The sequence below is a fragment of the Engraulis encrasicolus genome, chromosome 14 (genome assembly GCF_034702125.1).
Source record: "Engraulis encrasicolus isolate BLACKSEA-1 chromosome 14, IST_EnEncr_1.0, whole genome shotgun sequence".
Taxonomy (NCBI): domain Eukaryota; kingdom Metazoa; phylum Chordata; class Actinopteri; order Clupeiformes; family Engraulidae; genus Engraulis; species Engraulis encrasicolus.
The window spans coordinates 1289498-1317239 of NC_085870.1; the positions used below are offsets into that span (position 1 = coordinate 1289498).

The following is a 27742-nucleotide window of genomic DNA, read 5'->3' on the forward strand; positions in this document are numbered from 1 at the left end:
TACTTAATCGCGAAATAGCACCCCGGAGGCGTCACCAAGATGGCCGCCATATGTCCCCTCTCATTCTAGAATCTCTCTGACTCTGCGGCAGTGACGTCTCTTAAAAAGTTGGAGGTGATTCAGGCGCAGGCGCTAAGGCTGTGCTGCGGTGCATTTAGGACTTCCCCTGTAGCAGCCCTTCAGGTAGAAGTGGGAGAGATGCCACTAGCCCTGCGAAGGAAACAATTGATCATGCACTATTGGGTTAATCTCAAAGGGCACTTAGAGAATCTTAATCCTGCAGTTCATACTTTGCAGATGTGTTGGGAGAGTGAGCGGGGTAAACGGGAGTGCTTTGGTTGGAAAGGTAATAGGCTTGCAGATGTGATGCTTTTCGCTCAGATGCGGTTTTCCCCCATTGTGGCGTTGCCTGTAACTCCCCCATTTCTGTTTCCTCCAGTTAATGTGGACTTCAGTATCCTGGATAAGATGAGGTCACGCAAGCCACCCACTGATGTAACGCAGATTGTGGAGGATAAGCTAAGATTCATGTATGGCGGCTTTGTACCAGTGTTTACAGATGGTTCAAAGGACCCCGAATTGGGGTGCACTGGATTCGCGTTTGTCATCCCGTCTCTGCATATCGCTGTCAAAAAGAGGACTCCAGATAATTTATCCGTATTTACAGTAGAGTTGTTGGCAATTTTAGATGCTCTTCAGTGGCTGGAGAGTGCCAACATTAAAGAAGTAATTATATGCTCTGATTCATGCTCTGCCCTACAAGCAATCCAATCTTTCAGGTCTACTAGTAGACAAGATATAATTATTGAAGTCTATGAGAGCCTTTATAGGTCTCAACAAAATATGCAAGCCTCTTTTATGTGGGTTCCTGCTCACAGGGGTGTTGAGGGAAATGAGGAAGCTGACCAACTGGCTAAGCAGGCGGTGGTGGCAGACGTTCCAGATATGGAAGTAACTCTCAGTAGAGCGGAAAGCAAATCACTGATAAAAGATTATTTTATCAAGGAATGGCAGGATGACTGGGAAAGGACTGTGAAGGGGAGGCATCTATTTGTTTTTCAGAAAACTGTGGGTTTAAAGGGAAGAGTAGCGATAAGAAGTACAAAGGAGGAAAGAGTTATCACTAGAATCAGGATAGGGCACACTCAATTAAATAAGTCACTTCACATCATAGGGAAACACCCATCAGGTCTTTGTGAATGTTGCAGGAAAGAAGAGTCAGTGGAACATGCATTACTTCATTGTGATAAATATATTTCTCAGAGGAAGCCAATTCTTCAAGAGCTTAGGAATCAGGGTAAAGGCATCAGTCTGGTTAATTATGTCACTAGTGTTAGACAGAGTATTTTTTTCACCTTTTTAAAAGAAACAGGTTTATTTGACAGGATTTGAAACACTAGTACACACACACACACACAGAGACACAACGCACGCACACACACACACACACACACACACACACGCACACACACACACACACACACAAGCACACACAAGCACACACACACACACACACACACACACACACACACACACACACACACACACACACACACACACGCACACTTTTTTTCATACTTTAGATTTAGGGAAAGTAGACTCTGGCTCTTTTAGGACAGTAGAGGGCGGACATGCGCCTGAACTGAGCGCTACTCGCCCATTAAACCCTCACAGAAGAAGAAGAAAGAAGTAATATTGTGCCGCTAATTCTCTTTTTGATACTGAAAATGCGACATTTATGTAGACACGCAGTGAAATGAAGACACTACGATACATTAAACGTCTGCCCAGTGAAACCCCGTCTGACAATACGTTCTCTGACGTCTAGAAGTGGATTTTGCCACAAGTTATTTACTGCGTCAAACTGGTGATCTCTGCGATTTGGACAACATGGATGACACGTTTGGTGAGAATCAGGTACGGACACTCAACTATCAACAAAACGCCTCTAAAACGTTTCCAGGAAAAATAAGGTACATATACTTAATACTTAAGGTACAGCAACGTAAAATTGTTTATTTCTTCTTTCACACTCACAGAGATTGAAAGCAGCTGTCCATTTCACCACGGGGCAGATATGTCAACGAATTGCAGATGACGGTGGTATGAAGTTTAGTAAACAAACCATAGCAGCAATAGCCGAAACAGCATTTCGACAGTGTGGTAGGTACTTTGCACTTTTTGTAAACTGTAGGCTAAGACTAGAACCTAATGCTTGCTACTATTGTCCATTGATCCTTGCTATGCGCATTTTTCTTACCTGCAGACATTTTTGCCAAAGACGCAGAGTGGTTTGCCAGGTAATGTCACACTTTTAAGCATACTTCAAGTTCTTTGTCCTTTGTACATTATTTAGTCGTTAGCTAAATGCCTGTCCTTTCTTCTTCTTGCGGTTAATATGTCTGTCCTTTCCCTCACTCAGACATGCCAAAAGAAGCACTGTTAACGTCGAGGACATCAAACTTCTTTCCAGGCGTAGCACCGCCCTTGTGAGTAAATCCTTAATATTTTGTAGGCCTACATTTTCACTCTGTGCAGTAGCCCAAGAATTACCACATTAAACAACCTGTCGTGCAGTAGATTGCATGTCAGGCGTAAGTCAGAGCCAACTTTACCATAGGCAATCGCCTAGTGCCCCTGTCGTGCCGCAAAGCGAGTCCCTCATTGAAACCAATGACCAATTTTTCAGATATGTTTTACCCATTTTTGTAGACAAATCCGATACAATTTAAGATGGAAAGTCTATCAAGAAAACATCTACATTCCTTCTGGAAGTATTACAAAGAGCTGGTTACAATTTCATTTTTATTTCCATAAAAGAATTGAAGAGTTGCCATAACAAATGTTACGGTTTCATTCAAATAGCTCATATTAAGTGGAGGACGAGTAATGTTTCATAACAAAGCATATTTTTAGTTCATAAATCATGTCATTTATTCTGCAAAAAAATAGTATAATTTTCTCTCAAAAAATGTCATTGGTTTCAATGAGGGCACTCGTGTTCTGGCAGGGACTCGCTTTTCGGCACGACACCCCCAGCAGTCATCCCTGACCATGGTAAATACCAGCAAAAGTAATTCCCGAGGGCCCCCATGTCTATATTTCCCCTAGGCCCCCCAAATGGATAGAATCGCCACTTGCGTAGGTCATCATACTTAGTTTCATGTCAACAAGAATACAATGTTAAAAAAGGGCTATTTCTGTGACTTGAGTTTAACACCCCAGTTGTGCAAGTGAACTGAGATATATAGCCATCTTTGCTTGCTAGGATCATGCTAGTTAAGTGTCACCCTTTGGGTTGCTTGCATTAGCCCATCAAAAGTAGAGTTGTTTTAAAAGGTTTGACTTCCAGCCTGTGTGTTGCTGACCTCCCTTTAGTATACCCACATGCAGCAGAGGTCTGAAGAACTGGCCAGTGCCCAGCAGGAGAGGAAAGACAAGAGAAAGAAGAACATGACAAAGAGGAAGCACCTGGACACCGAGGAGGATGATGTTGTTGACCAGCACGAGGACTGACCACAGGACCCAGGACTATACTCTGTCTGGGTGCATTCCCATATGCGACCCTGCGTCCTCCACTTGTGCTTGTGGCCTCGCCCGCCTCCTGGCCCCTCCTCCATGGAGAGAACAATGAAGTTTCCCAGCTGTCAGCCTAGCCACAACAATTTTTGGGGGACTATTCTTCATTCACCATCCAGTTTGCGAATGAGAAAATCACTTTACAATTGAGTTTTAGTGAGATATTGAAATAATGCTGTTGTCAGTGATGTCATCATGACATTACTTCGTGGTACGAGGCCACAAGCACAAGTGGAGGAGGCAAGGTCACATATTGGAATATACACACAGATACTTGCATCCAGGGCCGCTGACAGCTGTTGCTGGGCCCAGGACAATGACATTTGAAAGGCCCCCCACCCAATACATGCTATGTAATGAGAACCCAATTATGGGACCCCTTTGTCCTCTGTCAGCTCCACTGCTTGCATCAATTGATTGTTGATCAGTACGGTTTGCAACGGACTTACAGGATTTAACTACTGAAGCAAAACACAAATGCCTTTTTTGTATTTGTTATTTTTATTGTGATGAAGGGGGGGGGGAAACATGCACCCACACATGTGTGAGAGCTGCAGTGTAATGTCGGGGCACGATTTTATAGTGCCAGTTGGTCCAATTATACTTTTAACCACATTAAAATAAATACAGCCATAACATTTGAAAATGTATAACTCATTTATCCTTTATGAATTGTGATTCCTGTGTGACTTCATTTACATTTTAAAAAATACCATACCAACTGGTAAAAGCACAATGTAAAAGGCATAGTTTAAAAAAATAACGTAAGGCTCAGCTGCTACCACTGCCAAACTGGTTTTCAATATATGATCCTTATGACCAATTCAGCAGATCTTGCTGCATATGAAAATTCTCATTCATCTACGTCATGTATATTTATTTAGCTGCAAGCAACTTGGACTTCTAACTTGAAAGAGAAGTCCAAAATTCCTTCCAACTAAATGCTTGAGCTAGTCTCAAGGTGGTGATTCACAGGGCAACTTCTTCAGCACCGTGTCCAGGCAACAATACAAAAAAAAAGATTTAGTTTTAATTACTTCAGTGCAAGTGATCCAGAGAACTAGAACCAACAGCAGACAACTTCATAATATCCCATCGGAAAGTTGCTGCAGCTATCATGTTGCCAAGCAACGTTGCTCTGAAAGTTGTCCTGTGCATCATCATCTTTAACTTTAGTGTTTTGTATACTGTTCTGGGTGAGTTTCTCAAAAGGGAAGTTGCTTACTACATTAGCTACTTTGTTGTTTTCAATGCATTTTTCCCATTGGCAACTAACGAAGTTGCTAACAACTTCTCTTTTGAGAAACTCCCCCCAGGGGACTCTTACAAAGGCCATTTACCCACTTTCAGGTCCTCAGTCAGTGCAGGCTACAAATACTGCTGAACATCCCCCCAGTCAGAGGTTGGGGGACCGCAGAGCAGACCTTTCCATCTTCAGCCTTCACATTACTCAATGGCCCACTCTGGGTTCAGACGGACACCTCCGTCAGCGGTGTCCAAGGCCCCTAAATCAGCGAATGCAATTAGTTTTACGACTTTGCTTTCCTTCTTTTAATAAAAAATGACAACAAAAAATAATATATTAACCAAAGTTTTCATACGAGCAAGTAAGCACTTTTTTTCTTTTTTAAAGCAATGTGTATTTTGTTTTTATTAGAGAACTCCCTTCAATGACATGTCATAGAAAACACTGAGTAACATTATCTAAGAGAGGGATTCAAAAAGACACAACCCACAGCACTCCACATACAAGTCTCACTTACATACATCATCACTCAAGTCTCTCCCCTCAAGTGTCCTCAGAGGTTGCCATCCACATCAAGTTCACACTTACAGGTCAAGTACAAGGAAAAAGCACACACAACCATACAGCATTCAGGATGGGTTATAGAAGCAAGACAAAATATATATAATCACAACATTCCACTAAACTCTGTGCTACTTAAATGCACGTATACTAAAAAAGGAAGAAGGAAAATAAAGCAACAGGAGGGCTGGTTAAAAAAGGAAGAAAGGAAGGAAGGAGGGAGGGATGGAAAAGAAAAGGAATAGATCTGGGAGGAGATGTACAAGTTAACGAAATGTCCATCGTAAAGGGGGGGGTAGGGAGATCGTAAAGGAGGAGGAGCTTGTAGCGTCTGCAGCCTTGCGTCCACTCACACTCGCACCAAATAGCCACCACCCATCGCAGTCAGTCAATGTGGCGCGCGCTCTCATCGCATCGCACACCCAGTCTTTTTCGCTTTCGCTCTCTCTCTTCCACCCGTTCCGTCTCTCTCTCCATTCTCTCATTCGCATCTTCACTCTTCGCCACCAACAAGCCATCATCCCCAATCGCACTCAAGAGTTCTCAGTCACTTGCGCAGATCTTGCCATTTTGTAATTTTGTGTTTCTTATTTTTTTTTTTCTTAAAAAAGGAAAAACAAAAAAAGTGGATAAAAAGAACACCCACCGTCTTGTCGGCGCATGCGAAGGGAGATAGCCGTTCTGTGGTGGCAAAGCGTTTAGACATGGGGAGGAGGGCAAAAGGCAGTGACCTCAGCCATACATTGCTGCCAAACGGGACCGTCCTCCAAGGAGAGTGGGAGAGAGGGGAACTGCAGAAGAGATTTTTTTTTGATGAAGGCTTTTTTCTCTCGTAGAAACTTGACTGCAAACAAATGTAACTTTTTTTTTCTTTTTTAAAAGGCAATACATTTCTCAGTTTCAACTAGATTCTGGTCAATGCAAGACAGTATAATGAAAAGACTATACTTGTTAGAAATCTCGTAAGGTTCGATGTTTAAACTTAATCATGCATCTTTTTTTGTTGTTGCTCAGAACCTTTTGCTATACAATACATGCATCTTAGAATCCAGTTGAAATGACAACCAAGGAGAAAACAAAAATAAAATAAACAGGACACCATTGGTGTGTTTTCTTCACCCCCCACCCCTGGTTAACAATGATCCATTTCAAACACTCTTAACAAAAAATCCTGGACAAAAAACTTGTCCAAATGTACAAAACATTCAATATCCCTCCTCAATTATTTTTTCATTTCTTTTTTTTTTTTTTACTCATACAACATGGCGGGAGAAAAAAAAAAATCTTGAATACTTACCACACATACTACAAACACATCAAACCTCCCACCCCACCCGACCCGACCCGCTTTACATACCCCACCCGGAAGATTTGGACTCCATACTGGATCCAAACCCGGAGGTGAACCCGCTGCCACTCGTGGTGGAGTTAGCCCCCGTGCCCCACCCCAACCCGGTCGAACCCGTGCTGTAGTTGCTGTTGCCGCCCGAGCTGTACGTCTGGGTGTCTCCGCGCGTGGAGCTGGTCTGCCCGCTCGTGCTGGTGCCTGAGGTGGTGGACTGCCCCTGCTGGCTGGCCAGCATACCCATCATGCCCCAGCTGCTCTGCAGGGCCGCCTGCGCCGCGGCCATCATGGCCGGGTTCAGGTTGAAGTTGCCGAAGCTACCGAGGTTGCCGGAGCTGCTGCCGCCTATGCTGCGGCTAGTGCCGCCGAACCCCTGGCCGAAGCCGTTGCCAAAGCGCCCCGCCCTCTCCATCATGGCCCTGCTGTTGTTGTGCTTGGGCTCGGCGTTGGAGATGTGCACACTGACTCCCTTGATGATCAGGTCCTCGCCACACAGTGCCTGTGCCACCTACACAGAAGAAAACACAACACACAGAGTGCGTTAAGGGCCGTACACACACGTCGCTACTATTTACTCGCTCAGCAAATGAAGTCAATGGAATGTCGATGTGTTCCAGCGAGACTCGCAGGCGAGCACTGTACAAGCGATGCGATGTGGGCGGATCCTGAGTTGAAAATATTTTGTATTTGAGCAAGTCGAGTAACCAATTGGAATGCAGAGTTCTGTACTTCTCGCCTGTTCATTGGCAGTTAAAGCCGCTAGAACTTTTGAGCAAGCGAAAAGCTAGCTTTGTGTGTGTGTACGCCGCTTTACAATATGCACCCTTGCCTCCTCCACTTGTGCGTGTAGCCTCGCCCCACCTCCTGGCCCCTCCTCCATGGAGAAAACGATAAAGTCTCCCAGCTGTTAGCCTTGCCACAACAACTTTTGAGGGACTGGTTTTTCATTCACCATCCCAATTGCACATGAAAAGGCTTTACAATTGAGCTTTTGCAAGATATTAAAATACAATACTGTGGCCAGTGATGTTATCATGACATATTACTTCCTGGTACGAGGAGACAAGCACAAGTGGAGAGGGTCGTATATTGTAACGCATTCACAGAGGCTCCATCAGGTACAGAAATGGGAAAAAAAACAAGTGGAACATTCTGCATAACAATCGTAAATGTGTAGGGATGCACCGATACCACTTTTTTGAAAACCAATACAAGTACGAGTACATTAATGTGTGTACTTGCCGATACTGAGTACCGATACCGATAACCACCAAAATACAATGAAAATAAATGCAGGCCTTGTTTTTTCCACCTGTGATATTTTTATTGTCCATTTCCATGTAGATTTAAATGTTAGTAAATGTATGAGGTGGCACTTTTTTTCCATGCTGCTTCTAAGTCGTGACAAGATTTTGCATCGTTTTGTGTAATAGCAGTATCGTTCCTGGTATTAACAAGTGCTTGACAAGTACGAGTACAGGGTTCCCACTCTAATTCAGATATAAACTTCCATGATTTTTCAGACCCCAAAAACAGAATTTCCATGACCACTTTCGTAAAAAATGACGTTCAAACGTTTTAAAAAGTGTAAAAACTGAATATTATCTTCACCCTTCGAGACGCCGCCGAGCCACCTCAGAGTTCAGTGGGCTCATTGCATGTTGAATGTTGCACATTACAGTGCGAAACCAAACCGTCTGTGGCGAAGCGTTGTAGTATAATCAGTAAGAAACAAATGTTATACACCAAACAAAAAGGCTTTTGCTTCGAAAACCGTCGTTAAGAAAATTCCACGATATTCCATGACTGTGCATTCAAAATTGTCAAAGTCCATGACTTTCCATGACTGGAAAAACTTTCATGAAATTCCATGATATTCCAGAAATTCCATGACCGGTGGGAACCCTGGAGTATAATGAGCAGTATCGGGTGCCGATACCAGTATCTGTGCATCCCTATAAATGTGTGCAGTCTCCACAACGTACCTGGTCATCCGAGAAGGTGACGAAGGCGAAGGCGCGGAAAGGCTTGGGGATGAAAACGTCTGTGACCTCGCCGTACTGCATGAAGAACTGGCGGAGGTCGTCGGCGGAGATGTCCTCGGTGCAGCGTCCCACAAACACCTTCCGGCACCGCATGGGCTCATCGGGGCCTGCCTGTTGGTCATACATCGAGTATGGACTAAAGGCCTACCCAAGAAAGGGATGGGTAGGCCAATATGTTTTTCCCAAAAGAGTAAGAGTAGCCTGGTCATTTAAGAGATTGTGCTACACTACACTAAAGGAAAAGAGGAAAGGATGTGGTGTAGCTGCTTTTAAGCTAGAAAAGTCACAAAGGAAAGGATGATTTCAAAATAGTACCTTGGAGTTGGGCAGCTTGCAGTCGCACCATCTTCCGTCGATCATGTGGCGCTGGGACATGACTTTGTTCTGGGTTTCGTATTCTGTGAACCTCACGAATCCAAATCCCTTAGAGTTGCCAGTCTTTGCATCACGCTTGACCTGTAACATAATAGAGGGGGAGGAATGGAACCAGAATGCATTAACATTAATCCATACCAATCCATTCTCCTTTGATCTATCAATTCAATCAGCCCCCCAACCCCTGGCCTACATCCAAAAGACAATGGGTGGTCAGAGCTAGCTGACCAGCTTACAGGGTTCCCCCACCTTTTTCATGAACAAATTCAAGCACTTTTCAAGCACCAAATTATCAGTTTTCCAGCACCTTTAATAGGTCGTGGGAAGGGGGTGTGGGGGTCCTCCCCCAGAAAATGTTGTGTTTTTAAAATGCAATTCCCTGCATTTTAATCAATTTTAAGATATCGAATGGCAAATCCCATCTGACATCTCCCTCCCTCAGATTTTTGATGTACTTTAACAATTTATTTGGTTTACCGAGTTTGACTTGACACAAATTTCAAGCATTTTCAAGCACTTTTTCCACAACCTTGAAAACTCTTAATTGAATTCAAGCATTTTCAAGGAATTCAAGCACCAGTGGGAACCCCTAGCTTACCTGGACCATGATGACCTCTCCAAAGGTGGCAAAGTAGTCCTTCAGGTCCTGCTCGGAGGTCTTCCACGGCAGCCCCAACACAATCAGATCAGAGGTCTTCTGGTCGCCCCTCTTCATCTTGGAGGCCAAGGCGGCGTCCATCTCGTCCATCTTCCTTTTGTTGTCTGAGGGACAGAAGAAGCAAGCCAGCCATTAAGAAAACCAAAAACATTCACACACAAAAAAAATCCCCGTTGTTTTCATGGGGAGGTAGGTAAACAGTAAACAAGACCAGCAGTTACACGGTCTTGAGATGGCCTTGCGTGCGCAGCTAAACTGGGATCCCTGTGTAAAATGATCTGGGTGATCATGTTCATAAGAGGTCGAACAATAGACGAAGTCAAGGAAGCTGAAATTACCACGTTGAATCAATACCTCCTCTCACAACATTTGAAAATTAAATATAAAAAAACAATAGAAAAGGTAAAAACATCGAGCCCATTTGTCTTACATAAACTCAATTCGTTCATGCCTGGGAATGAATGAACACAATGGCGGCCAAGACGGTGTCTGTTTACCGCCGATCACCTTTGGTTCTCTTGACAATGCTGGTTTCTCTTGACCCACAAACCGGCTAAAATGTGTACACGTGCGTACCTTTTGGGTAGTTGACGACATAGATGAGATTTTGCCATCCATTCTCGGGGGCATGAAGAATTCCTTCCACCAGACGGACGCCTCGCATGCACTGGGAAATAGGGCTCCGGAAGCGTAGGCCGCAGGCCCCTGGAAATTGTGCCGAAACACTGGACAGCAGCACGGTGTTGTCCTCCTCCGCTGGGATCTCCATTGGCTCCTCATTTTCATCCTCCGCCACACGAATGTAACACTCGGCCATTTTCATTAGAAACAATGGGTTTTAGCCCGGACGCAGAATCGGTTGCTTGGGAAGCTTCAGCGAGGAGTCAGGACAGCGAGGAGTGGTTCACCAAAACCGCACAGAAAGGCAGGTTACTGCAAACAACAACAAATCGAAATTGGTGTTACGTATTTAGGATTTCAAAAACGTAATTGTGGTCTAGATTCACCCCGAACCAACCAAGGCACGTCTTGCTTATCAATAGCGGTCTGAAAAAAGCCGACACGATATTCCTTTGTTAGCTGACTGGCTAGCAACTTAGCAACACGTTCATTCACTGACAACGACCTCGTTCTAACAATGTGGTACAGTATCAATGAGATAGCTAGCTAATGCTAAACATTAAAATGTCGAGTTATAATCTGAATTCGAATACTGCGTCAATCGTAAAATATACCACAAATCATGCTTACGGTATTTCTTGTGGGTTAGTACAGCTGGAAGATCTTGTTCGGTCTGAAAAAGCGTCTAGATTATCAGATCCCGTGCGCCCTACAAGCTGTAATTTGGCTCAAAATGGCATTATCTAAGTCATGCAGGAAGTACGTCATCGTCTGGAAGTGCCCACTGTTGATATGCGGGGGCATACGATTTAATGCATTTCCATTCTTTATGTCACTGTTGACTTCACCTCAATGATAATTGTGGAAAAATAGCACTAAATGATATGTTTTAGTTATGGTGAATAGTGATTATCCATACAGAATTGACACAATAGACGCTCTTTTTTATTTGTTCTCTAAACACCCCTGTTGATGGACCATGGTAAACCCCCTTTCCAAATGATGTTGCAACTTCCGATGACTCTATGTCACCCCTGGTGGTTTATCGAACACAATAGGTTTTTCTTTCTCCACACTGCACAATGAATGAATTGGCCACATGTTTTCCTTGGTAATTTTGTTTCACATGCCATTGCTCCTAAAATACTTCAAGCAGAAGGAGATTATAGAAGTGTTCATTTACGTTTTTTTCCCCACATGATAACCCTGTGGAGGCATGGAATTAGGCTGTAATAGAACAATTATGACCTGTAGAATGTATTGAATTTGACAATCAGAAGTAAATCAGGCCGGTGTACTTTTAAAATGGAATTGTTTCATTGCAAAATGGTGTAGGCCTATGTCCATTTTGGAATATTTAGGGAAATTGACCATTTTGTTTTGGACATTGCATTGCAACATGCATTTTATTAAAAAGTGTGTTGTCAAAATATTTGAATGGCAAGAATTCACACATAGATGATAGGACTTCTGAACAGTCATTTCCAATGATAAAATGCAAAAGTAAAAAATGGTGGATAGGCCTACACCAACAGATCCTGAACCCTCCTACCCCAAACCCCATTCCACAAGGCGCTTCTGGTAGGCCTACCATCTTCTGCTGTCATCTTTACAATTAAAATAAAACATACAACAACGAAAAAGACGATAGGATCCATGTGGTCAACATTTGCCTCTGTCCCCTTTGTGGGGGAGGGGGTTTCACTATCACTCCAAACAGCAGATAGAAAAGAGTAAATATGTTCTAATTGGTCCTTTGTTTTTATGATTCAATAAAATAGACCTACCATAAGATATGGAAATGGGAGTATGCCTACAAATAGAAGATAGTAAAAACATACATGAGAAAGATCAATCTATTTGTTAATTCATACGGAATGTTGCTGAGCTTGAATCAGTTTATTGATAAGCGAAAATAGAGGCACATTAGGCAGCGTAACATGGTTGGTGGGATGAAACTAAATCGATTTTGCAATTGGAAAACAAACTTACCAGCTCAAGATGTAGGTTTTTTCAGTGTGGTGTTTGCCTTGATTGTACTGTATGTGAAGAGTTCAGAAGCAAAACCCCCTAACTCCATTTCTAAAGACCTGCACTTCTATATTTTTAGAGAACACCGTTGTTGGTTTGGTTTACCGTCATGTACTTGATAATACATATAAATAGTTATATTACATAAATAAAATTTAAAAATATGCTATTTTGATAGCTTTGTATTAAATAAAAATGAATTAAGATTATTTTCTGAAAAGGCACTTAGGGGGTCTTGCATCTGAACTCTTCATGTGTTTTGTCAGTACAGTAGGCTCATCTGTCCAACAATATTTTTTTTGTACTGTTTTCTTCCACTATGCAATCTAAATTAATTCAATATACAATTTGTTTCAGAATAATTCAACATGATAAACAAAATACAGTAGCCCCTTAATGCGCGCCGTACCTTAAGTGGCACGCTGTAATAGTCATTGAAATGTAACTACCAAATCACTAGAATACTATGACACAACACAGGCCCTTTAGTAATGCACCACGACTTGGACATTACCATACTGGTAACAACAAATGTATAAAGCTGCGTCTTAAGGGGTTAAACCTGGTAATAGATCACATTATATTGTTGATTTTAGCTGGCCAGTTTTCAGCATACAACAGCTGCTGCGGCTTTTGCTATTGATGTGTGATCCTCAGGGCCGGATTAAAATGGCCTGGGGCCCCTAGGCTACAGGTTGCTGTGGGGCCCCCCAGAAGGCAAATTTCCCCACAAATTTACATAGATAGTGTCATAATTACGAGCTAGCGATGGAGGATAACATGTCTACCAACTGTATTGATATTGATATTTTTCAATATTGCATCTAGTCACAATTCAGCAATTTTTCACTTTTGACCAATCAGGGGTCCCGTGGAAGGTGGGGGCCCTAGGCTGCAGCCATATCTAGCCTGTGGTGGGGGCCCCTGGTAGGTGGGGGCCCTAGGCTGCAGCCATATCTAGCCTGTGGTGGGGGGCCCCTAGGCTGCAGCCATATCTAGCCTGTGGTGGGGGCCCCTGGTAGGTGGGGGCCCCTAGGCGGCAGCCATATCTAGCCTGTGGTGGGGGCCCCTAGGATGCAGCCATATCTAGCCTGTGGTGGGGGGCCCCTAGGCTGCAGCCATATCTAGCCTGTGGTGGGGGCCCCTAGGCTGCAGCCATATCTAGCCTGTGGTGGGGGGGGCCCTAGGCTGCAGCCATATCTAGCCTGTGGTGGGGGCCCCTAGGCTGCAGCCATATCTAGCCTGTGGTGGGGGCCCCTAGGCTGCAGCCATATCTAGCCTGTGGGGGCCCCTAGGCTGCAGCCATATCTAGCCTGTGGTGGGGGGCCCCTAGGCTGCAGCCATATCTAGCCTGTGGTGGGGCCCCTGGCAGGTGGCGGCCCCTAGGCTGCAGCCATATCTATCCTGTGGTGGGGGGCCCCTAGTCTGCAGCCATATCTAGCCTGTGGTGGGGGGCCCCTAGGCTGCAGCCATATCTAGCCTGTGGTGGGGGGCCCCTAGGCTGCAGCCATATCTAGCCTGTGGTGGGGGGGCCCTAGGCTGCAGCCATATCTAGCCTGTGCATTACTGTAATACGGCCCTGGGGTGAATTTCTCAAAACCAAAGTTACTTACTACATTAGCTACTTTGTTGTTTTCCATGCATTTTCACATTGGCAACTACTAGCTATTAGGCTAACAACTTCTCTTTTGAGAAACTCATCCCTGGTGATCCTCTCCAGTTATGGGGAGATGCAATGCTTCTTTCTGAAGCTAGGGGGCAGAGATATTCTACATATTTAGCCACGGTGCTCCCATTTGTTATGACCTCCCTTCTTTCATAAATCCAGTGATATTTAAAAAGAGCAATATGAAAGAAAAAATATGTATGTTGCTAGATTTGTCAATGCTTTTAAACAGTGTTCGTTTTAAGCAGGGCATTTAAAATAGTAAAAAGGATCTATAGCACAACGTGCATGGTAAGAAGTATGCTGGATGTAAGGCCCGATAAATTCCCATCACGGCACAAAATGAAGGATGACTAGAGCTGCTCAAGGACATAATGAGCATATGGTGTGTGGCTGTGTGTGTGTGTCTCTGTGTGTGTGTGTGTGTGTGTGTGTGTGTGTGTGTGTGTGTGAGAGAGAGAGAGAGAGAGAGAGAGAGAGAGAGAGAGAGAGAGAGAGAGAGAGAGAGAGAGAGAGAGAGAGATAAAACAAGAAAAGAGAAGAAAGTGGTCTTGATTGCATTCACCACATTTAGTGTCTGTATAGTGAACCTTGTCCTCATTCTTAGGGCTTTTATAGTGTGTGTGTGTGTGTGTGGGCGCGTGCACATGTATTTAACTTCTTTGTATTTTTTTTTAGGAAAACACCACCCGCTGGTAAAAAGGTACAGAGATGGATCAAATATAACGGGCCACAGTTTTGAATAAAATATATTACTGAGAAAGGAACAGGGCACAGCTGAAATGTACAAAATACAGGTAGACATGATCAATATATTTATATTTACAAAACAACCGAACTTTTGCCATAAAACAGGAGAGTCCATACTATGTGTTATAATACTAATTAGAAAAAAAACATTTATAAGTTAGATATAAAATGAAACATGTTATTTGAAATAAATATCAAAATAAAATTAAGGACAAAAGGAGACACTCATCAACCCAAAGGGGGCCCCTTCCTTTGGGGCTCCCAACTTGGAAAGTGAGACTTATACATTCTTATGGTAACAATTTATTTTAGGGAAACATCTATGAGCAGTAATACATGCAACGTTAATGCCTGCACAAGTAACTTGTAAGGTATGTACTAAGCAAACACTAAGGCCTACTAGGTCCTTACTAAGGTTAAATTGGTAATAAATCCCTTATTGTGCATGAACAAGACATTTGCGAATACATGCCTAACAAATGTTTGATTTTGCTTTGTACATGCCTTACAAGTTTATAAGTTACAAACTTATACAGGAACATTGTATGTATTAGTGCTAATAGATGTATCCCTAAAATAAAGTGTTACCATTCTGATAATATCAGGTCATAATTTTATACCTCAAAGTCTATTGAAATGATGAAACACAACATTGAACTGAAATGCGGGGTCTCCCCACAGGGTGGGGGGGGGGGGGGATATCAGATCAAATCAGTAGCATACTGAGAGAACGCTGTGCTCTGCCGCAAAGCTGTGTTGTGCTGAAGGGTACTCAGGGATGAGAGAGAGAGAGAGAGAGAGAGTGTTAAAGACAGAGAGAGAGGGAGAGAGCGAGAGGGAGAGAGAGAGAGGGGGAGATGGAGAGAGAGAGAGGGGGAGATAGAGAGAGAGAGAGAGAGAGCGTTAAAGAGAGAGAGAGAGAGATAGATAGAGAGAGAGAGAGAGAGTTAAAGAGAGAGAGAAAGAGAGAGAGAGCGTTAGAGAGAGAGAGAGAGGGAGTTAAAGAGAGAGTTAAAGAGAGAGAGAGAGAGAGAGAGAGACAGCGTTAAAGAGAGAGAGAGTTAGAGAGAGAGAGAGAGAGAGAGAGAGGGAGTTAAAGAGAGAGAGAACATGAGAAGTAGTCCTCTTCATCTTCTCTTCTTTGACCAGTAGTCCTCTTCATCTTCTCTTCTTTGACCAGTAGTCCTCTTCATCTTCTCTTCTTTGACCAGTGTTCGCAGCGTGGGCTCCAGTGAGAGTCCAGTGTCCACCAGGGATGGGCACTACAGGCTGACCCAGCTCACTCTAGGGCTGCACGATTATGGAAAAAAATCATTATCACGATTATGTTGGTCAAAATCTTAATCACGATTAGTAATCACGATTATTCATTTTGTACAGATTTTTTTGAAAATTATAACAACATGAAATATAACCAATAATGAATTATACACAGGATGAGCAAAATAAAATGAATTGTAATAATTATGTAAAGGCAATAGCATGAAACTTAGGTGGACAGTTTCCTGTTCAGAAACACCAGCCTGTCAGTATGTTCCGGCTTCAAGGACGCTCTCAAAGGTAGGTTACTATTGCCACAATTAAATCACGATTCAAATCATGACTTCGATTTCACGATTTTATCACGATTTTAGATTATTTTCAATTCATTGTGCAGCCCTAGCTCACTCAACGCTTTTTTTTGGAGGACATCACAGTCTGTAAGTTGTAGACCATGTATAGGCAGTAACACTGACAGTATAGTGCAAAATAGACAGAGCTGCATTTTTTGTTTTTGTGAACAAAGTACAACAGATACAGACAATCAGCAGATTAACAAAAAGCAGCAAAAATAAATATCAAAAAAGTTCCTTTCATCTGTATAATCTGTATAAAAAGTCACTGGGTTTTAGTTTAGTTTTTTTTGTTTTTTATTTGACCAGGGGTCCGTATCTCGAAAGCGTCTTTGCTAACGACGGTAGCAACGTCCTTCGTAAGAGCGACTCAACTCTCTCTCGACAGCGACGATCATCACTAAATCCAAGGGAATGGTGTTGCGTCTTAAGACGATCTTAAGACGGTTAGCAACGACAAGAATCGAGAAACGGACCCCAGTATTCTGAAGAAAAAAGGCCTCAGGACAAGGAGTGTGGTTCTCTTTTGCACGCAGCTCAGACGAGGGACTCCATGCTGACTGCAGGGTGGTCTGTGATAACTGCAATGCCATTCCTCTCTGTGTATGACGACCAGAGTCCATTCGCGTTGCAGTTGACCAAGCTGAGCATAGCTTTGTAAAGGTACTGATACTGCTCCTATAAAATCAGAGACAAGAAAAAGAACAAAAGTATTTTTTTTCAGCATCATTCATATACAGTATACAAATGCCATACCAAGTATTGCAAGTATTGCAAGTCTGTACTTACTGTACAGACTTGTTTCCATGACAAGTACAACTCAATATCTATTATTGATGATTAAAGCTATATAGTTCTTTGTCAGTTTATCAATTGTGAAGCACTGGATCAGCACTGCTATGGTAAATATTGTAGCCCACACGGTATATAAATAAATAGACTCTCTGACCTATTTTTCCTCATAGAGTTGTGTCAAATGCAGTGCAGTTCTACTCAGGACAGCTGACAGCGTTCATACAATGTACCAATTAGAGGTGCACCGAAATTTCGGCCGCAGAAAATATTTGCCCGAAAATGCAAAAAAAGGCACTCTCGGTTTTCGGCCAAAAGCCAATTGAGTGGCCAAATCGGAGGCCGAATAGAAAATGAATTGAAAATGGGCATTAATTAAAATAATTTCAGTTCTACTCTAACATTTGAAAACATTTATTGTAAACCGTGGAAAGTGAAAGTGAAAAAGTGAAAAACCCAACTTTTGACTGAATTGCACTATTCGGGTTCGGTTTCGGTATTTGGCCAAGTGATTAATTATTATTCGGTTTTGGTTTCGGCCACATATTTTCATTTTAGTGTACCTCTAGTACCAATACATACAATGCACTAAGGACCCAACTCCTGGCCTCCTCTCTCCTTGGGGCTGCCCTGGGACATCTGACCCCTTCACCCCCCTACCTCTTGTCGGCCGCCCTGGTCCGACTCACCATGTCCGTGTAGACCAGAATTTCTCAAAGTGGGGCGCAAGCCCCCCTGGGGGGGCACGGAGGCATCGCAAGGGGGGCGTGTGACATCTGATTTTGTTTTGGTTTTTTTATCCCAAGGAAATGATTTCCTGTCTCGCCAATAAGCCAATACGTTTAAAGCCCTCACCAACATTATATTATTGTCATGAATTTGAATAGTACTACAGGAAATGAATACACATCTGCACTGCATTCGACTGCGGGGGTGGGTGGGGGGCATTGAGCCCCTCTGAGGGGGGGAATGATGGAAAAAGTTTGAGAACCACTGGTGTAGACTATGGACATATCACGTCTATTAATACATTGATTTGACTACTGACTGACTGACTTGACTTTCTTTTTTATATATACTGTATTTTTTTTTTTATACCTTCATTTCTGACAGGACAGTGAAGGATGGACAGGAAATTAGAGGATGACATTTTTCAGGAATTCCCGTGGGTCCCGCGGGTCCTGCGGGATTCCTGTGGGATGGGAGTCAAAATTTTGAAGATGAACGGGAGCGGGCAGGAGCAGGAATAAAGATGAATGGGAGCGGGCAGGAGCGGGAATAAAAATCAATGAGAGCGGGAATGCTTGCTTATTTTTTCATTAAAAAAGCCTATGAAACGGGAGTGGGATTGGTTTTGAGTGGGAGTGGGCAGGATTGGGAGCCATTCTTTTCAGGACGGGACGGGGATTTGTTTCTTTTACTCCACTCCGGGACGGGACGGGATGGGATTTTTTTTCTGGGACCGGGATGGGACGGGAGTGAAAATCCACTCCCGTTTCATGCTCTACAGGAAATGAGTGGGGAGAGAGAGAGAGATGGGGAGGGATCGGCAAATGACCCGGGCCGGAATCGAATCCAGGTCGCCAGCATAGTAACCCAGTGCCCTACCAATAGGCCACGGCATGGCCCTGACTTGACTTTCTGATCGATTTTTCCCCACACAGTTACATCAAAGACGTTGGATATATAATAAGAGGAATCGAAACACGCCCACTCAATGCAAAAGCCTGTGCTCAAAATTTGGTCTCCTAAGGGGGCGTTGTCCCTCCTTCTTCTTCCCTTTTCGTGGTGTTTGCACAAGACGTGCGCTACCGCCATCTACAGCGCTAAGGGGACTCCATTTATTCTCTACCTCAAGACTCCGAAGGTCTCCTAATTGAAGGTCTCCTAAAGGGGCGTTCACCCGACGTAAAGTGGATACCGGAAAAGAAGCCGCCTGCTTTATCTCCCTCTCATATACGATTCTCTGGTTACATCACAGCAATGCAGTGCAGCAGTCGCTATACTCATGAACGGCCATCCGGGTACTTTGCTCCTAAATGTGCGTTACGCCCCTTTATGGGTGAAAACAAACCGAATGTCTCATCAACTTACATGCTACAGCGGCTACCCTAAATGAACACAGTACATGCTTCAGTCACGGCCGTTTGGCAATATTATTTGAACAGCCGGCAACACAACACGTTTTCGGCATGTTGCGCGTGAACAACGCTTGTCTATAGGTCCTTATCTTTCGTTTATTAAACCCCAATAACACCAATTGACTTGCATTGCCTGTTTTCCCCCACAAATGGGCGTAACGCACATGGAAAACGTCACGCCGTTCATGAGTATACAACTCACAATGTCGGTGAAGACGCCGGGCCTCATGAGGTTGATCATCTTGGCCACCTGGTACACGTCCACGGCGTTCTCGCTCTCCATCTGATCCGACAGGGTGGTGAGGGCGCAGAGCAGGCCCGCCGAAAACGCCCCATACCTGCAGCAAAGAGAAGAGCTGGTGAGCAGTTGTGGTTTACTGAATATTAATGCAGAAGTAAAGGGTTATGCCACTATTTTGGGGCTTAATACAGTTACAGGGATGATAAAGGTGGTAAAGTGTCTTATTTTTCATGTCAAGCGTTGTCTTGCTTTAAGACAAGTTAAAAGAGGGAATATGTCGCTAAGCTAGTGAAAGTCAATGCATCCATGTAGCATTGCTACATGCTACACGGATCCATTGACTTTCACTAGCTTAGCGACATGCTCCCTCTTTTAACGTGTCTTAAAAAAAGACAACGGCTTACATGAAAAATAAGATATTTTACCACCTATATAAACCCTGGCCAACGGTTTTAACTGTATTAAGCCCCAAAATAGTGGCATACCCCTTTAAGACAAGTTAAAAGAGGGAATATGTCGCTAAGCTAGTGAAAGTCAATGGATCCGTGTAGCATGACAACGCTTAACTTGAAAAATAAGACACTTTACCACCTTTATAAACCCCAGCCAACGATTTTAACTGTATTAAGCCCCAAAATAGTGGCATACCCCTTAAGCGGTGTAGCTGGCCCTGCCCAAGAACGTCCTCGTCGTGGACAATAGTGGGTCCATCGCGTTAGTTAGTACTTACTCATCGTGGACAATAGTGGGTCCATCGCGTTAGTTAGTACTTATTCGTCAAGAACAATAATGGGTCTACTTAAGGCTGGGCGATATGGAAAAAAACCTATATCACGATATGGATTACTTTATATCACGATAACGATATATATCACGATATTTAATAACGTTCGTTTTCAGTTATTCTCTTTATTTTCTCTATTTTGTCCTGTCGCAAAACCACATTTCTTTAAAATGAATCTTTTTATTCAAATTTTTACAGTTATATGAACTTAGAGCATGTATAGTGGCAACATGAAATGTGATTAAATTATATGAAATTGTATAAAATTGAAAAAAAAAATAGTTTATCACGATATGAACGATAGAAAAGAAAGGGCACGATATACATGTTTCTATCACGATAACGATGTATATCGTCATATTGCCCAGCTCTAGGTCTACTTACTCATCGTGGACAATAGTGGGTCCATCGCGGGTGAGGGCCTCCTCCTTTATGATGTTAACCAGTTCAAACGTGCTGCTGACGGGGGCGTTCAGGTCAGGCCATTTTGGACACTGGAAGTGGCGCACCTCCAACACATAGTCATCCTGGAGGAGGAAGAATGAACAAAATGAAATAATATTGTCATTGTCATGCCACAATCATACTATTAGATGCTAAGGTAAAAGGTGGAGAGGTGTCTAGTCTCAAGAGAATGATAATACTACACACTGCTTTTAGATGCAAAAGAAGGAAGAGACACAGAAAAAAAGTGAAAATTATTTTATCAGATTCAAAGCAGGAGAGACAGAGACGTGGGTGGTCTCAAGAAAGTGATATCAAGTGATAGCGTTCCACTTAGATTAAAAAGAAAAGAGACATGGGTTGTCTCAAACAATTAAATAGCACTATGCCTAGGAAGAGAGGCAGGGGACATGATGTCTCGATCGCGTATCTGTCTTTTTTAAAAGATCAATCTGCTTTTAAAATTTCACTCCTTCATCCCTCCTTCATCTTCATCCCGCCTTTATGTGACAAAAAAAATGGTAGTGAGCTAAACCCTGTCAAGTAGAAGCCACCGAGGGAGGTGGGCAGGCAGGGGCTGGTACCTGAGGAGCCTACAGTATGAAATTGTGAATGAAGACACATCGTGGGTAAAGAGAGAGAGACAGAGTGTGTGTGTGTGTGTGTGTGTGTGTGTGTGTGTGTGTGTGTGTGTGTGTGTGTGTGTGTGTGTGTGTGTGTGTGTGTGTACGTGCCTGCCTGCCTGCGTGCGTGCGTGCGTGCGTGTGCGTGCGAGCGTGCGTGCGTGCGTGCCTGTGTGTGTGGTTTGGTACGGTACGGTACCGTGTAGCCTCCAGGATGAAGTCGTGGATGAAGACACATCATGGGAGAGAGCGAGAGAGAGAGTATGTGCGTGTGTGTGTATCTGTGTGTGTGTGTGTGTGTGTGTGTGTGTGTGTGTGTGTGTGTGTGTGTGTGTGTGTGTGTGTGTGTGCGTGTGTGTGGTTTGGTTTGGTTTGGTACGGTACCTGCGTAGCCTCCAGGATGAAGTCATGGATGAAGATCTGCTCCCCGCTGGAAAGGCACAGCCGGTCCTTGCTGATCAGCGTGACAGTGAACGCCATACAGTTCATGGCCTCCTCTCGGCTCGGCCAGTACACAAACTCGTCCTCAGTCTGCAGGAAATACCGCGACGTAGCAGAAACAAACAAACACAAATCATTAGTGGTGTGGATCGGCACTGCCCTCATGATCAGATTCGATCACGATTCGGGAGGTAGCGATTCGATTCGTTTTGATTCTATACGATCCTATTGCGATCAAAATCCTACTGCTCCAGGCACTCCATAGAGAAGCACGGCCAGACTACAGTAGTGGAGCCAATCCTTTGGCGGAAGTACGTAGGATGGCTCGCGAGGCTAGTTGAGAAGCCCCTTTGTCTCCTTTGTGGGACACCACATTCAGTACGTACCCGGCCATGGATGCCTGGTAGTTGTTACCTCCGCCAAGGAGATTATGTTTTCGGTCCCGTTGGCTTGTCTGTCTGTTGTTTTTAATTGTTTGTTTGTCTGTCCGTTTCTCAGCAGGATAACTCAAAAACTCAGGAACGGATTTGGATGAAACTTTGTGGAGTTGTTGAAAATGACCCATGGAACAAGTGATTACATTTTGGTGGTGATCTGGATCATGAATCTGAACCAGGGCTTTTGAACAGATTCTTCACCATTGCTAGCTAGCTATCTATAATCATTGCCAGACGCCCCTAGTGACCGCAAATTTAACTGAATTCCAGTTTCTAACTCCAGAAAGACTTAGACTTAAAAATAGGGTGTAACAGTCAAATGTTCAATCGAACAGCTTCCTTGTCGGAGGTCTGCACTCTCTGAGTGCATTTCTTGTCATCGCTATATTCAGTATTCTATACGTACCAGGCCGTGGTTGTCGGGCAGCATGACGATGACTTGAGCGTTGTGGTCCCAGATCATCCTCCAGAAGTCCATGGTGGTGTGGGGCAAAGGATGCTGGGTAATGATGAACTCGTTGCTACGGTGATAACCCTGTTTGCAAAAGAGATGAATAGGAGATGAAACAGGAGAGAGATGTGTCAAGAGTACATGGGGGGGGGGGGGGGTGGGGGGGGGGGGGGGTGGTATCTCACGTGCGGGGTTGATTCCGACCTTCTCCTCTCCCCACTCGTTTCTTGTCTCTTTCTCATTGTCCTATCTCAAATAAAATATCAAGTAAAGCCCGATTCGGACAGGACTTTTATTACCTATGGACCCCCGGTGATTCGGAATTATCACAGAGAATGTCTGAGTTTTAGTCCTGTGCGAATGTGCCATGTCCGCGATTTGTGAGGTAATAATTCCGCCGTGAATTACCTACTGTATTTCGGCGAAACTCTTGGGGTAATTTTACATAGGCGCGCCGTCTGCACTCCCTTGTAATGTCTGTGAATTGAGTAAATAACAGACGTTTATTTATCCCGTCCGAATGCGCCCCCAAAAATAACAGGTCCGGGGGTAATTGCGAATTGCTTAAGACAGTAAGTACCATGATGTAGGAGGCGTTGATGTAGTCCGTGCCCTTGGACCCAGGAAGAGGGGCCAATCCAACCCGTGCCCGCTCCGCTACGAAAAGAGAACAGAACCACAGAACCCAATTAGAACCCTTCCCTTCTGCACACCAGAACCCAATTAGAACCCTTCCCTTCTGCACACCAGAACCCAATTAGAACCCTTCCCTTCTGCACACCAGACAGCCCAGCCCAGCTCACTGCAGCAGAACTTTTGGTAACACATTCTATGAAGCTTTTTTTAGGAGAGGCACCCTTTCAATTCATGAAAAATTTCAAGGCACCCCAAACCAACAAGCCCAAACCAACCACACAAGCTTAGAAAAGTAACACATTTGGAGACGTCACACGTCCTACGTTCGAAGTTGAACCTATATTTACTTTATTGTGCATAAATGGCAGATGAATGATTCCACTGGCTAGCATTAACTTATCAATTTAGACAAATATGTATTATATTACATAATTTATCAGCCGTTTCCCCAGCACCCCTGTTGAGAAACACTGCGGCATAAGACTGAGCAGTGGAGAGTTCTATGGGGGGTTAAGAACTTTCATTTTAACTAGAGTGTAACCAATGTGTGCGCCATCAATGCATTACAATGTGCATGTAGCCTACGCAGTGTTAAACAACTATATTGTATCGTATTGAAATGTTCACACTAAATAATCATTACGTAGTTACACGGTATGCTTACAAAATACATCATGCATTTGTGCTGTGTGTATATATGCATATAACACCTTTGATGCCACCCACCCACGCTCCCTTCCAGGCATAACAAAAACAAAACCCCGGGAGCCGCCATGTCTTCTGGCTGCGGGATGAGTAATGGCAGTGTTGGGCAGGAAAGGTTAATGAGGTAAGACACTCACAGGGCACCACGGAAGAGTTGCGGTTCTTCTCCTTGTTGTAGTCCTTCTGCGCACTGAAGCAGTCGACAAAATGAGCATTGCACTGCATCACCAGCTGCGAGGAGGGAGGAGAGAGAGAGAGAGAGAGAGAGAGAGGGGAAGGGAGGGAGAGAAAGAAAAGAGAGAAAAGCGCGAGAGAGAGAGAGAAGCGTGCGCGCGCGCGAGAGAAAAGCGAGAGAGAGAGAGAGAAAAGTGTGAGAGAGAGAGAGAGGGAGAGAGAGAGAAAGAGAGAGAGAGAAATGGGATTTGTTAGCCCGCGGCACCACTGTCTGCCATTCAGCATTGCAGGGGAAGAAGAGGAAGAAAATAGCCAGAATCAGCCATCTCTCTCTCTCTCTCTCTCTCTCTCTCTCTCTCTCTCTCTCTCTCTCCCGTTGGCATAATTATCATGTCTCCCCTCACCACCTGACACCTCCAAATCCCCCTCCCGCTCCACCCCCCTCCTACCATGTTTATTTTCAAAGTATTCAGCACTTTACACTGCGAGACTGCAACTTGTGACAAAAAAAAGATAACAGAAAAAAAGGTAGAAAAAAAACCCCACAGCCTCACTCGCCATCGTTAAATGAGAGCGGGCTCCCTGGATAGCTGTCTGCCACTCGTATTGCAAATAACATAACGTGCGCATCGCATCGGCCTGTCCTGTCTGGCACATCGCATCGGCTTGTCCTGTCTGGCGCCGACAGGGAGTTCAGAGGAGTAGATGTGTGCACATCCCACCCGACGGGCCAGGTGCAGGACAATGAGAGTAAATCCAAGTGAAAAAAGAGAAGTCCGCAACACTGCTTGTCTATTGTGTATTTAATCGAGCAACGTTTCGACCTTCAGGTCTTCATCAGGCAAAGTTTGACACTTTGCCTGATGAAGACCTGAAGGTCGAAACGTTGCTCGATTAAATATACAATAGACAAGCAGTGTTGCGGACTTCTCTTTTTTCACTTAGACTGTCAGACCTGCCAGGCCTCTCTTGGCTCAACGAGCACGTTTTAAAAAACGTGTGTTAGATAACTAACGCCACTTCAAGATAATGGCATGGCCTCTACTAGTGTAGGGTGCCTGCCTCTCACCTTCACACATTTAATTACATGGTACACTGTGTGAGATTTTTAGTTGTTTATTTCCAGAATTCATGCTGCCCATTTCCTAATGTTACCTTTTTCATGAATACTTACGACCGGCATCAAATTCGAAGTATTCATTATGACTGGAAAAATTTTACTTTTCATACACGAAAAGGGGGATCTTCTCCATGGTCCGCCATTTTGAATTTCCAAAAATAGCCTTTTTTAGCTGCAAAAATGACTGTACTTGGACCATACTAGAAAACGTTTGTTTATTACTCAGTAAACTTTCATATAAAGAGTTTGGCCAAATTTGGCAATAGGCAGCCTAGTTTCAATGAGCAGCATAGTTGCAGTACCATTTTTGACCATTTCCTGCAGTGTCCCTTTAATAGCTGTAGGCAACATTGGTCTTACAAAGCTACATCTTATCACTTGAGAGAATGTGTAAAGCTAACAGCACATCATTCAAATGTGTGTGATGAGATCATCATACTGTAAATGAGTCAGCATCACAACTCCAGGCGCATGGGTAAGATTGAGTGTGTGTGTGTGTGTGTGTGTGTGCGTGCGTGCGTGCGTGTGTGTGTGCGCGTACTTTAAACTGCCTCTCCATGAGGGAGCGGTAGCTCATGTCGGGCGTCAGCAGGTTGCCGATGTAGGCGGGAAGCTGCCAGGAGGGCACCTCAGTCTCCGCCCCCAAGATGGCCTCCATCAGGGTGTCATGGATGAAGACGTACTGCTCCTGAGGAGACACAGAGCAGGCAGTGTGGCAATAAGCCAATGAGTCTAAAAAATAGTTTGAGCCAACTTAATAAAAGGGCTCACGTGTACGAGTAGGCTATGTGTTTCAACCCTTTCCTAGGATCCGGTATCCGATTCCGGATCCGGCAGGATCTTAAGCAGTGGATCCGGTATCCGGCAGGATCCTAAAAATTCAGGATCCGGTGCATCTCTAATTTGTTGCCGTCCCTGGGGTAATGTGGTGCCTTGCTCAACACACACACACACACACACACAAACACACACACACACACACACACACACACACACACACACACACACACACACACACACACACACACACACACACACACACACACACACACACACACACACACACACACAGGCGCCCCTATACTGTACTGTACCTCTGTCTGCACCAGGTAGTTGCGCTGGGTGCGGATGTGTTTCAGGAAGCCCTTGACGTTGACACACACACACACACACACACACAGATCCACAGGCACCCCTCTAGTACTGTACCTCTGTCTGCACCAGGTAGTTGCGCTGGGTGCGGATGTGTTTCAGGAAGCCCTTGACATTGACCGAGCACTTGTCCCTCATCTGCTTCAGCATGCTGTCGATGACGATGTAGGTGCCCGTCCGCCCCACCCCGGCACTGTCACAAACACACAAACAAACACATTTACAACTCAATTAGTGGATTTCACCACTAGCACTGGCACAAACACATTTAAAACTCAATTAGTGGACTTCACCACCAGTTCATACCATACAATCTATCTAATAATTCAAGAAAGTTCTATCGGTGTCTCTGTGACCTGCGTAACTCCCGCAGAACAGCACCAAAACATCTCAAACTTGGAAGGTGACTTGGCAGTGGTACCGCGGATTGCAGCGCAAAGTTTCACGCCGTTTGGACATAAAATAGTGAAGATATGAACATTTTCATGGAATCAGCAGTGCACCCAACATTGAAGCCGCTGGCAGGAACCTTACCTCTTTTGCGCCACGTCACAATGCCAAAGACAGCAGTTTTATTAAAACCAGAACGAAACTGGACAGGGTGTGATGACGTCACGTTGCAGCGAGTGGGACCAACAAATTCTAGGTTGTTTCGTCTGGAGGCGGTATTACGTGCCTACGTCACAATAGCTATGCACGTCCTTGTATTTCAAATAAAACATCTCCCCATCTCTCTCTCTCCTTCACACCCTCAAAACAAGATAAACACAACAAGAGAAATGCAATTAGCATTGAAAGTTACAGTATTGCTATAGCTGCTATCCTGGCTCTCGCGCAGACCCTTCGCGCTTTGTGCATCTTCGTAAAACTTTGTGACCTCGCTCGATGAATATCCATCTGCGTGAGAACCAGGTTAATGGCTGGTACCGTATATGATTCAATTACATGGTATATTATGCTGCCTTGAAGGTAGAATTTGTATGGGCAGACTCAGCGAATGGCTTAAAGTATGGGGAAATGTTAGCCTGGTAAACCAGCGGCACCCGCTGGACGCCGAAGTTTTTCAGCTAGCGAGTGGGTCTGGCCTCGGATCTGAGAACGTTTTGAACGC

The 27742-nt window shown here is 44.3% G+C and overlaps 3 protein-coding genes across 4 annotated transcripts in view; 1 reads left to right on the forward strand and 2 right to left on the reverse strand.

The window, feature by feature from the left end:
- The first annotated feature begins 1689 nt into the window (after positions 1-1689).
- cenps (centromere protein S) lies at positions 1690-4083 on the forward strand. Its single transcript, XM_063214765.1, has 5 exons — positions 1690-1917; positions 2040-2163; positions 2267-2300; positions 2423-2489; positions 3379-4083. Exons 1-5 carry the CDS (start codon positions 1891-1893, stop codon positions 3514-3516), a joined length of 390 nt encoding a protein of 129 aa, XP_063070835.1. The 5' UTR covers positions 1690-1890; the 3' UTR covers positions 3517-4083.
- Positions 4084-5187: 1104 nt separating this feature from the next.
- tardbpb (TAR DNA binding protein b) lies at positions 5188-11167 on the reverse strand. Of its 2 annotated transcripts, none has more exons than XM_063214764.1 (6): positions 11061-11167; positions 10386-10742; positions 9750-9913; positions 9092-9232; positions 8717-8887; positions 5188-7239 (listed from the first exon to the last, which is right to left on the reverse strand). In XM_063214764.1, the coding sequence occupies exons 2-6, from the start codon at positions 10630-10632 to the stop codon at positions 6736-6738; spliced, it is 1227 nt and encodes a 408-aa protein (XP_063070834.1). In that variant the 5' UTR covers positions 10633-10742; positions 11061-11167; the 3' UTR covers positions 5188-6735. The 2 variants fall into 2 exon arrangements, with proteins under 2 accessions (XP_063070834.1, XP_063070833.1); XM_063214763.1 differs by having other exon boundaries at positions 8717-8920.
- A 3718-nt stretch (positions 11168-14885) lies between these two features.
- Positions 14886-27742, reverse strand: part of ca16b (carbonic anhydrase XVI b) — a 178774-nt gene continuing 165917 nt past the window's right edge. Inside the window, exons 23-31 of the mRNA XM_063216202.1 lie at positions 26689-26824; positions 26021-26167; positions 24323-24416; positions 23425-23501; positions 22800-22928; positions 21900-22046; positions 20833-20975; positions 19626-19761; positions 14886-17168 (exon numbers count right to left, since the gene is read on the reverse strand). Of these exons, the coding sequence (XP_063072272.1) occupies positions 17028-17168; positions 19626-19761; positions 20833-20975; positions 21900-22046; positions 22800-22928; positions 23425-23501; positions 24323-24416; positions 26021-26167; positions 26689-26824 (1150 nt within the window). The 3' untranslated portion in view covers positions 14886-17027. The remainder of the gene's footprint in view (positions 17169-19625; positions 19762-20832; positions 20976-21899; positions 22047-22799; positions 22929-23424; positions 23502-24322; positions 24417-26020; positions 26168-26688; positions 26825-27742) is intronic.

Bases quoted from the DNA above. Each gene is read 5' to 3' on its own strand.
- cenps (XM_063214765.1), top strand. From the start codon at position 1,891: ATGGATGACACGTTTGGTGAGAATCAG. The intron at 1,918-2,039 runs GTACGGACACTC...TCACACTCACAG, and splicing joins ACACGTTTGGTGAGAATCAG to AGATTGAAAGCAGCTGTCCA. The intron at 2,301-2,422 runs GTAATGTCACAC...TCCCTCACTCAG, and splicing joins GACGCAGAGTGGTTTGCCAG to ACATGCCAAAAGAAGCACTG.
- tardbpb (XM_063214763.1), bottom strand. From the start codon at position 10,632: ATGAAAATGGCCGAGTGTTACATTCGTGTGGCGGAGGATGAAAATGAG. The intron at 9,914-10,385 runs GTACGCACGTGT...TCTGTCCCTCAG, and splicing joins TGTCGTCAACTACCCAAAAG to ACAACAAAAGGAAGATGGAC. The intron at 8,921-9,091 runs GTACTATTTTGA...TTTCTTGGGTAG, and splicing joins GCAAGCTGCCCAACTCCAAG to GCCTTTAGTCCATACTCGAT.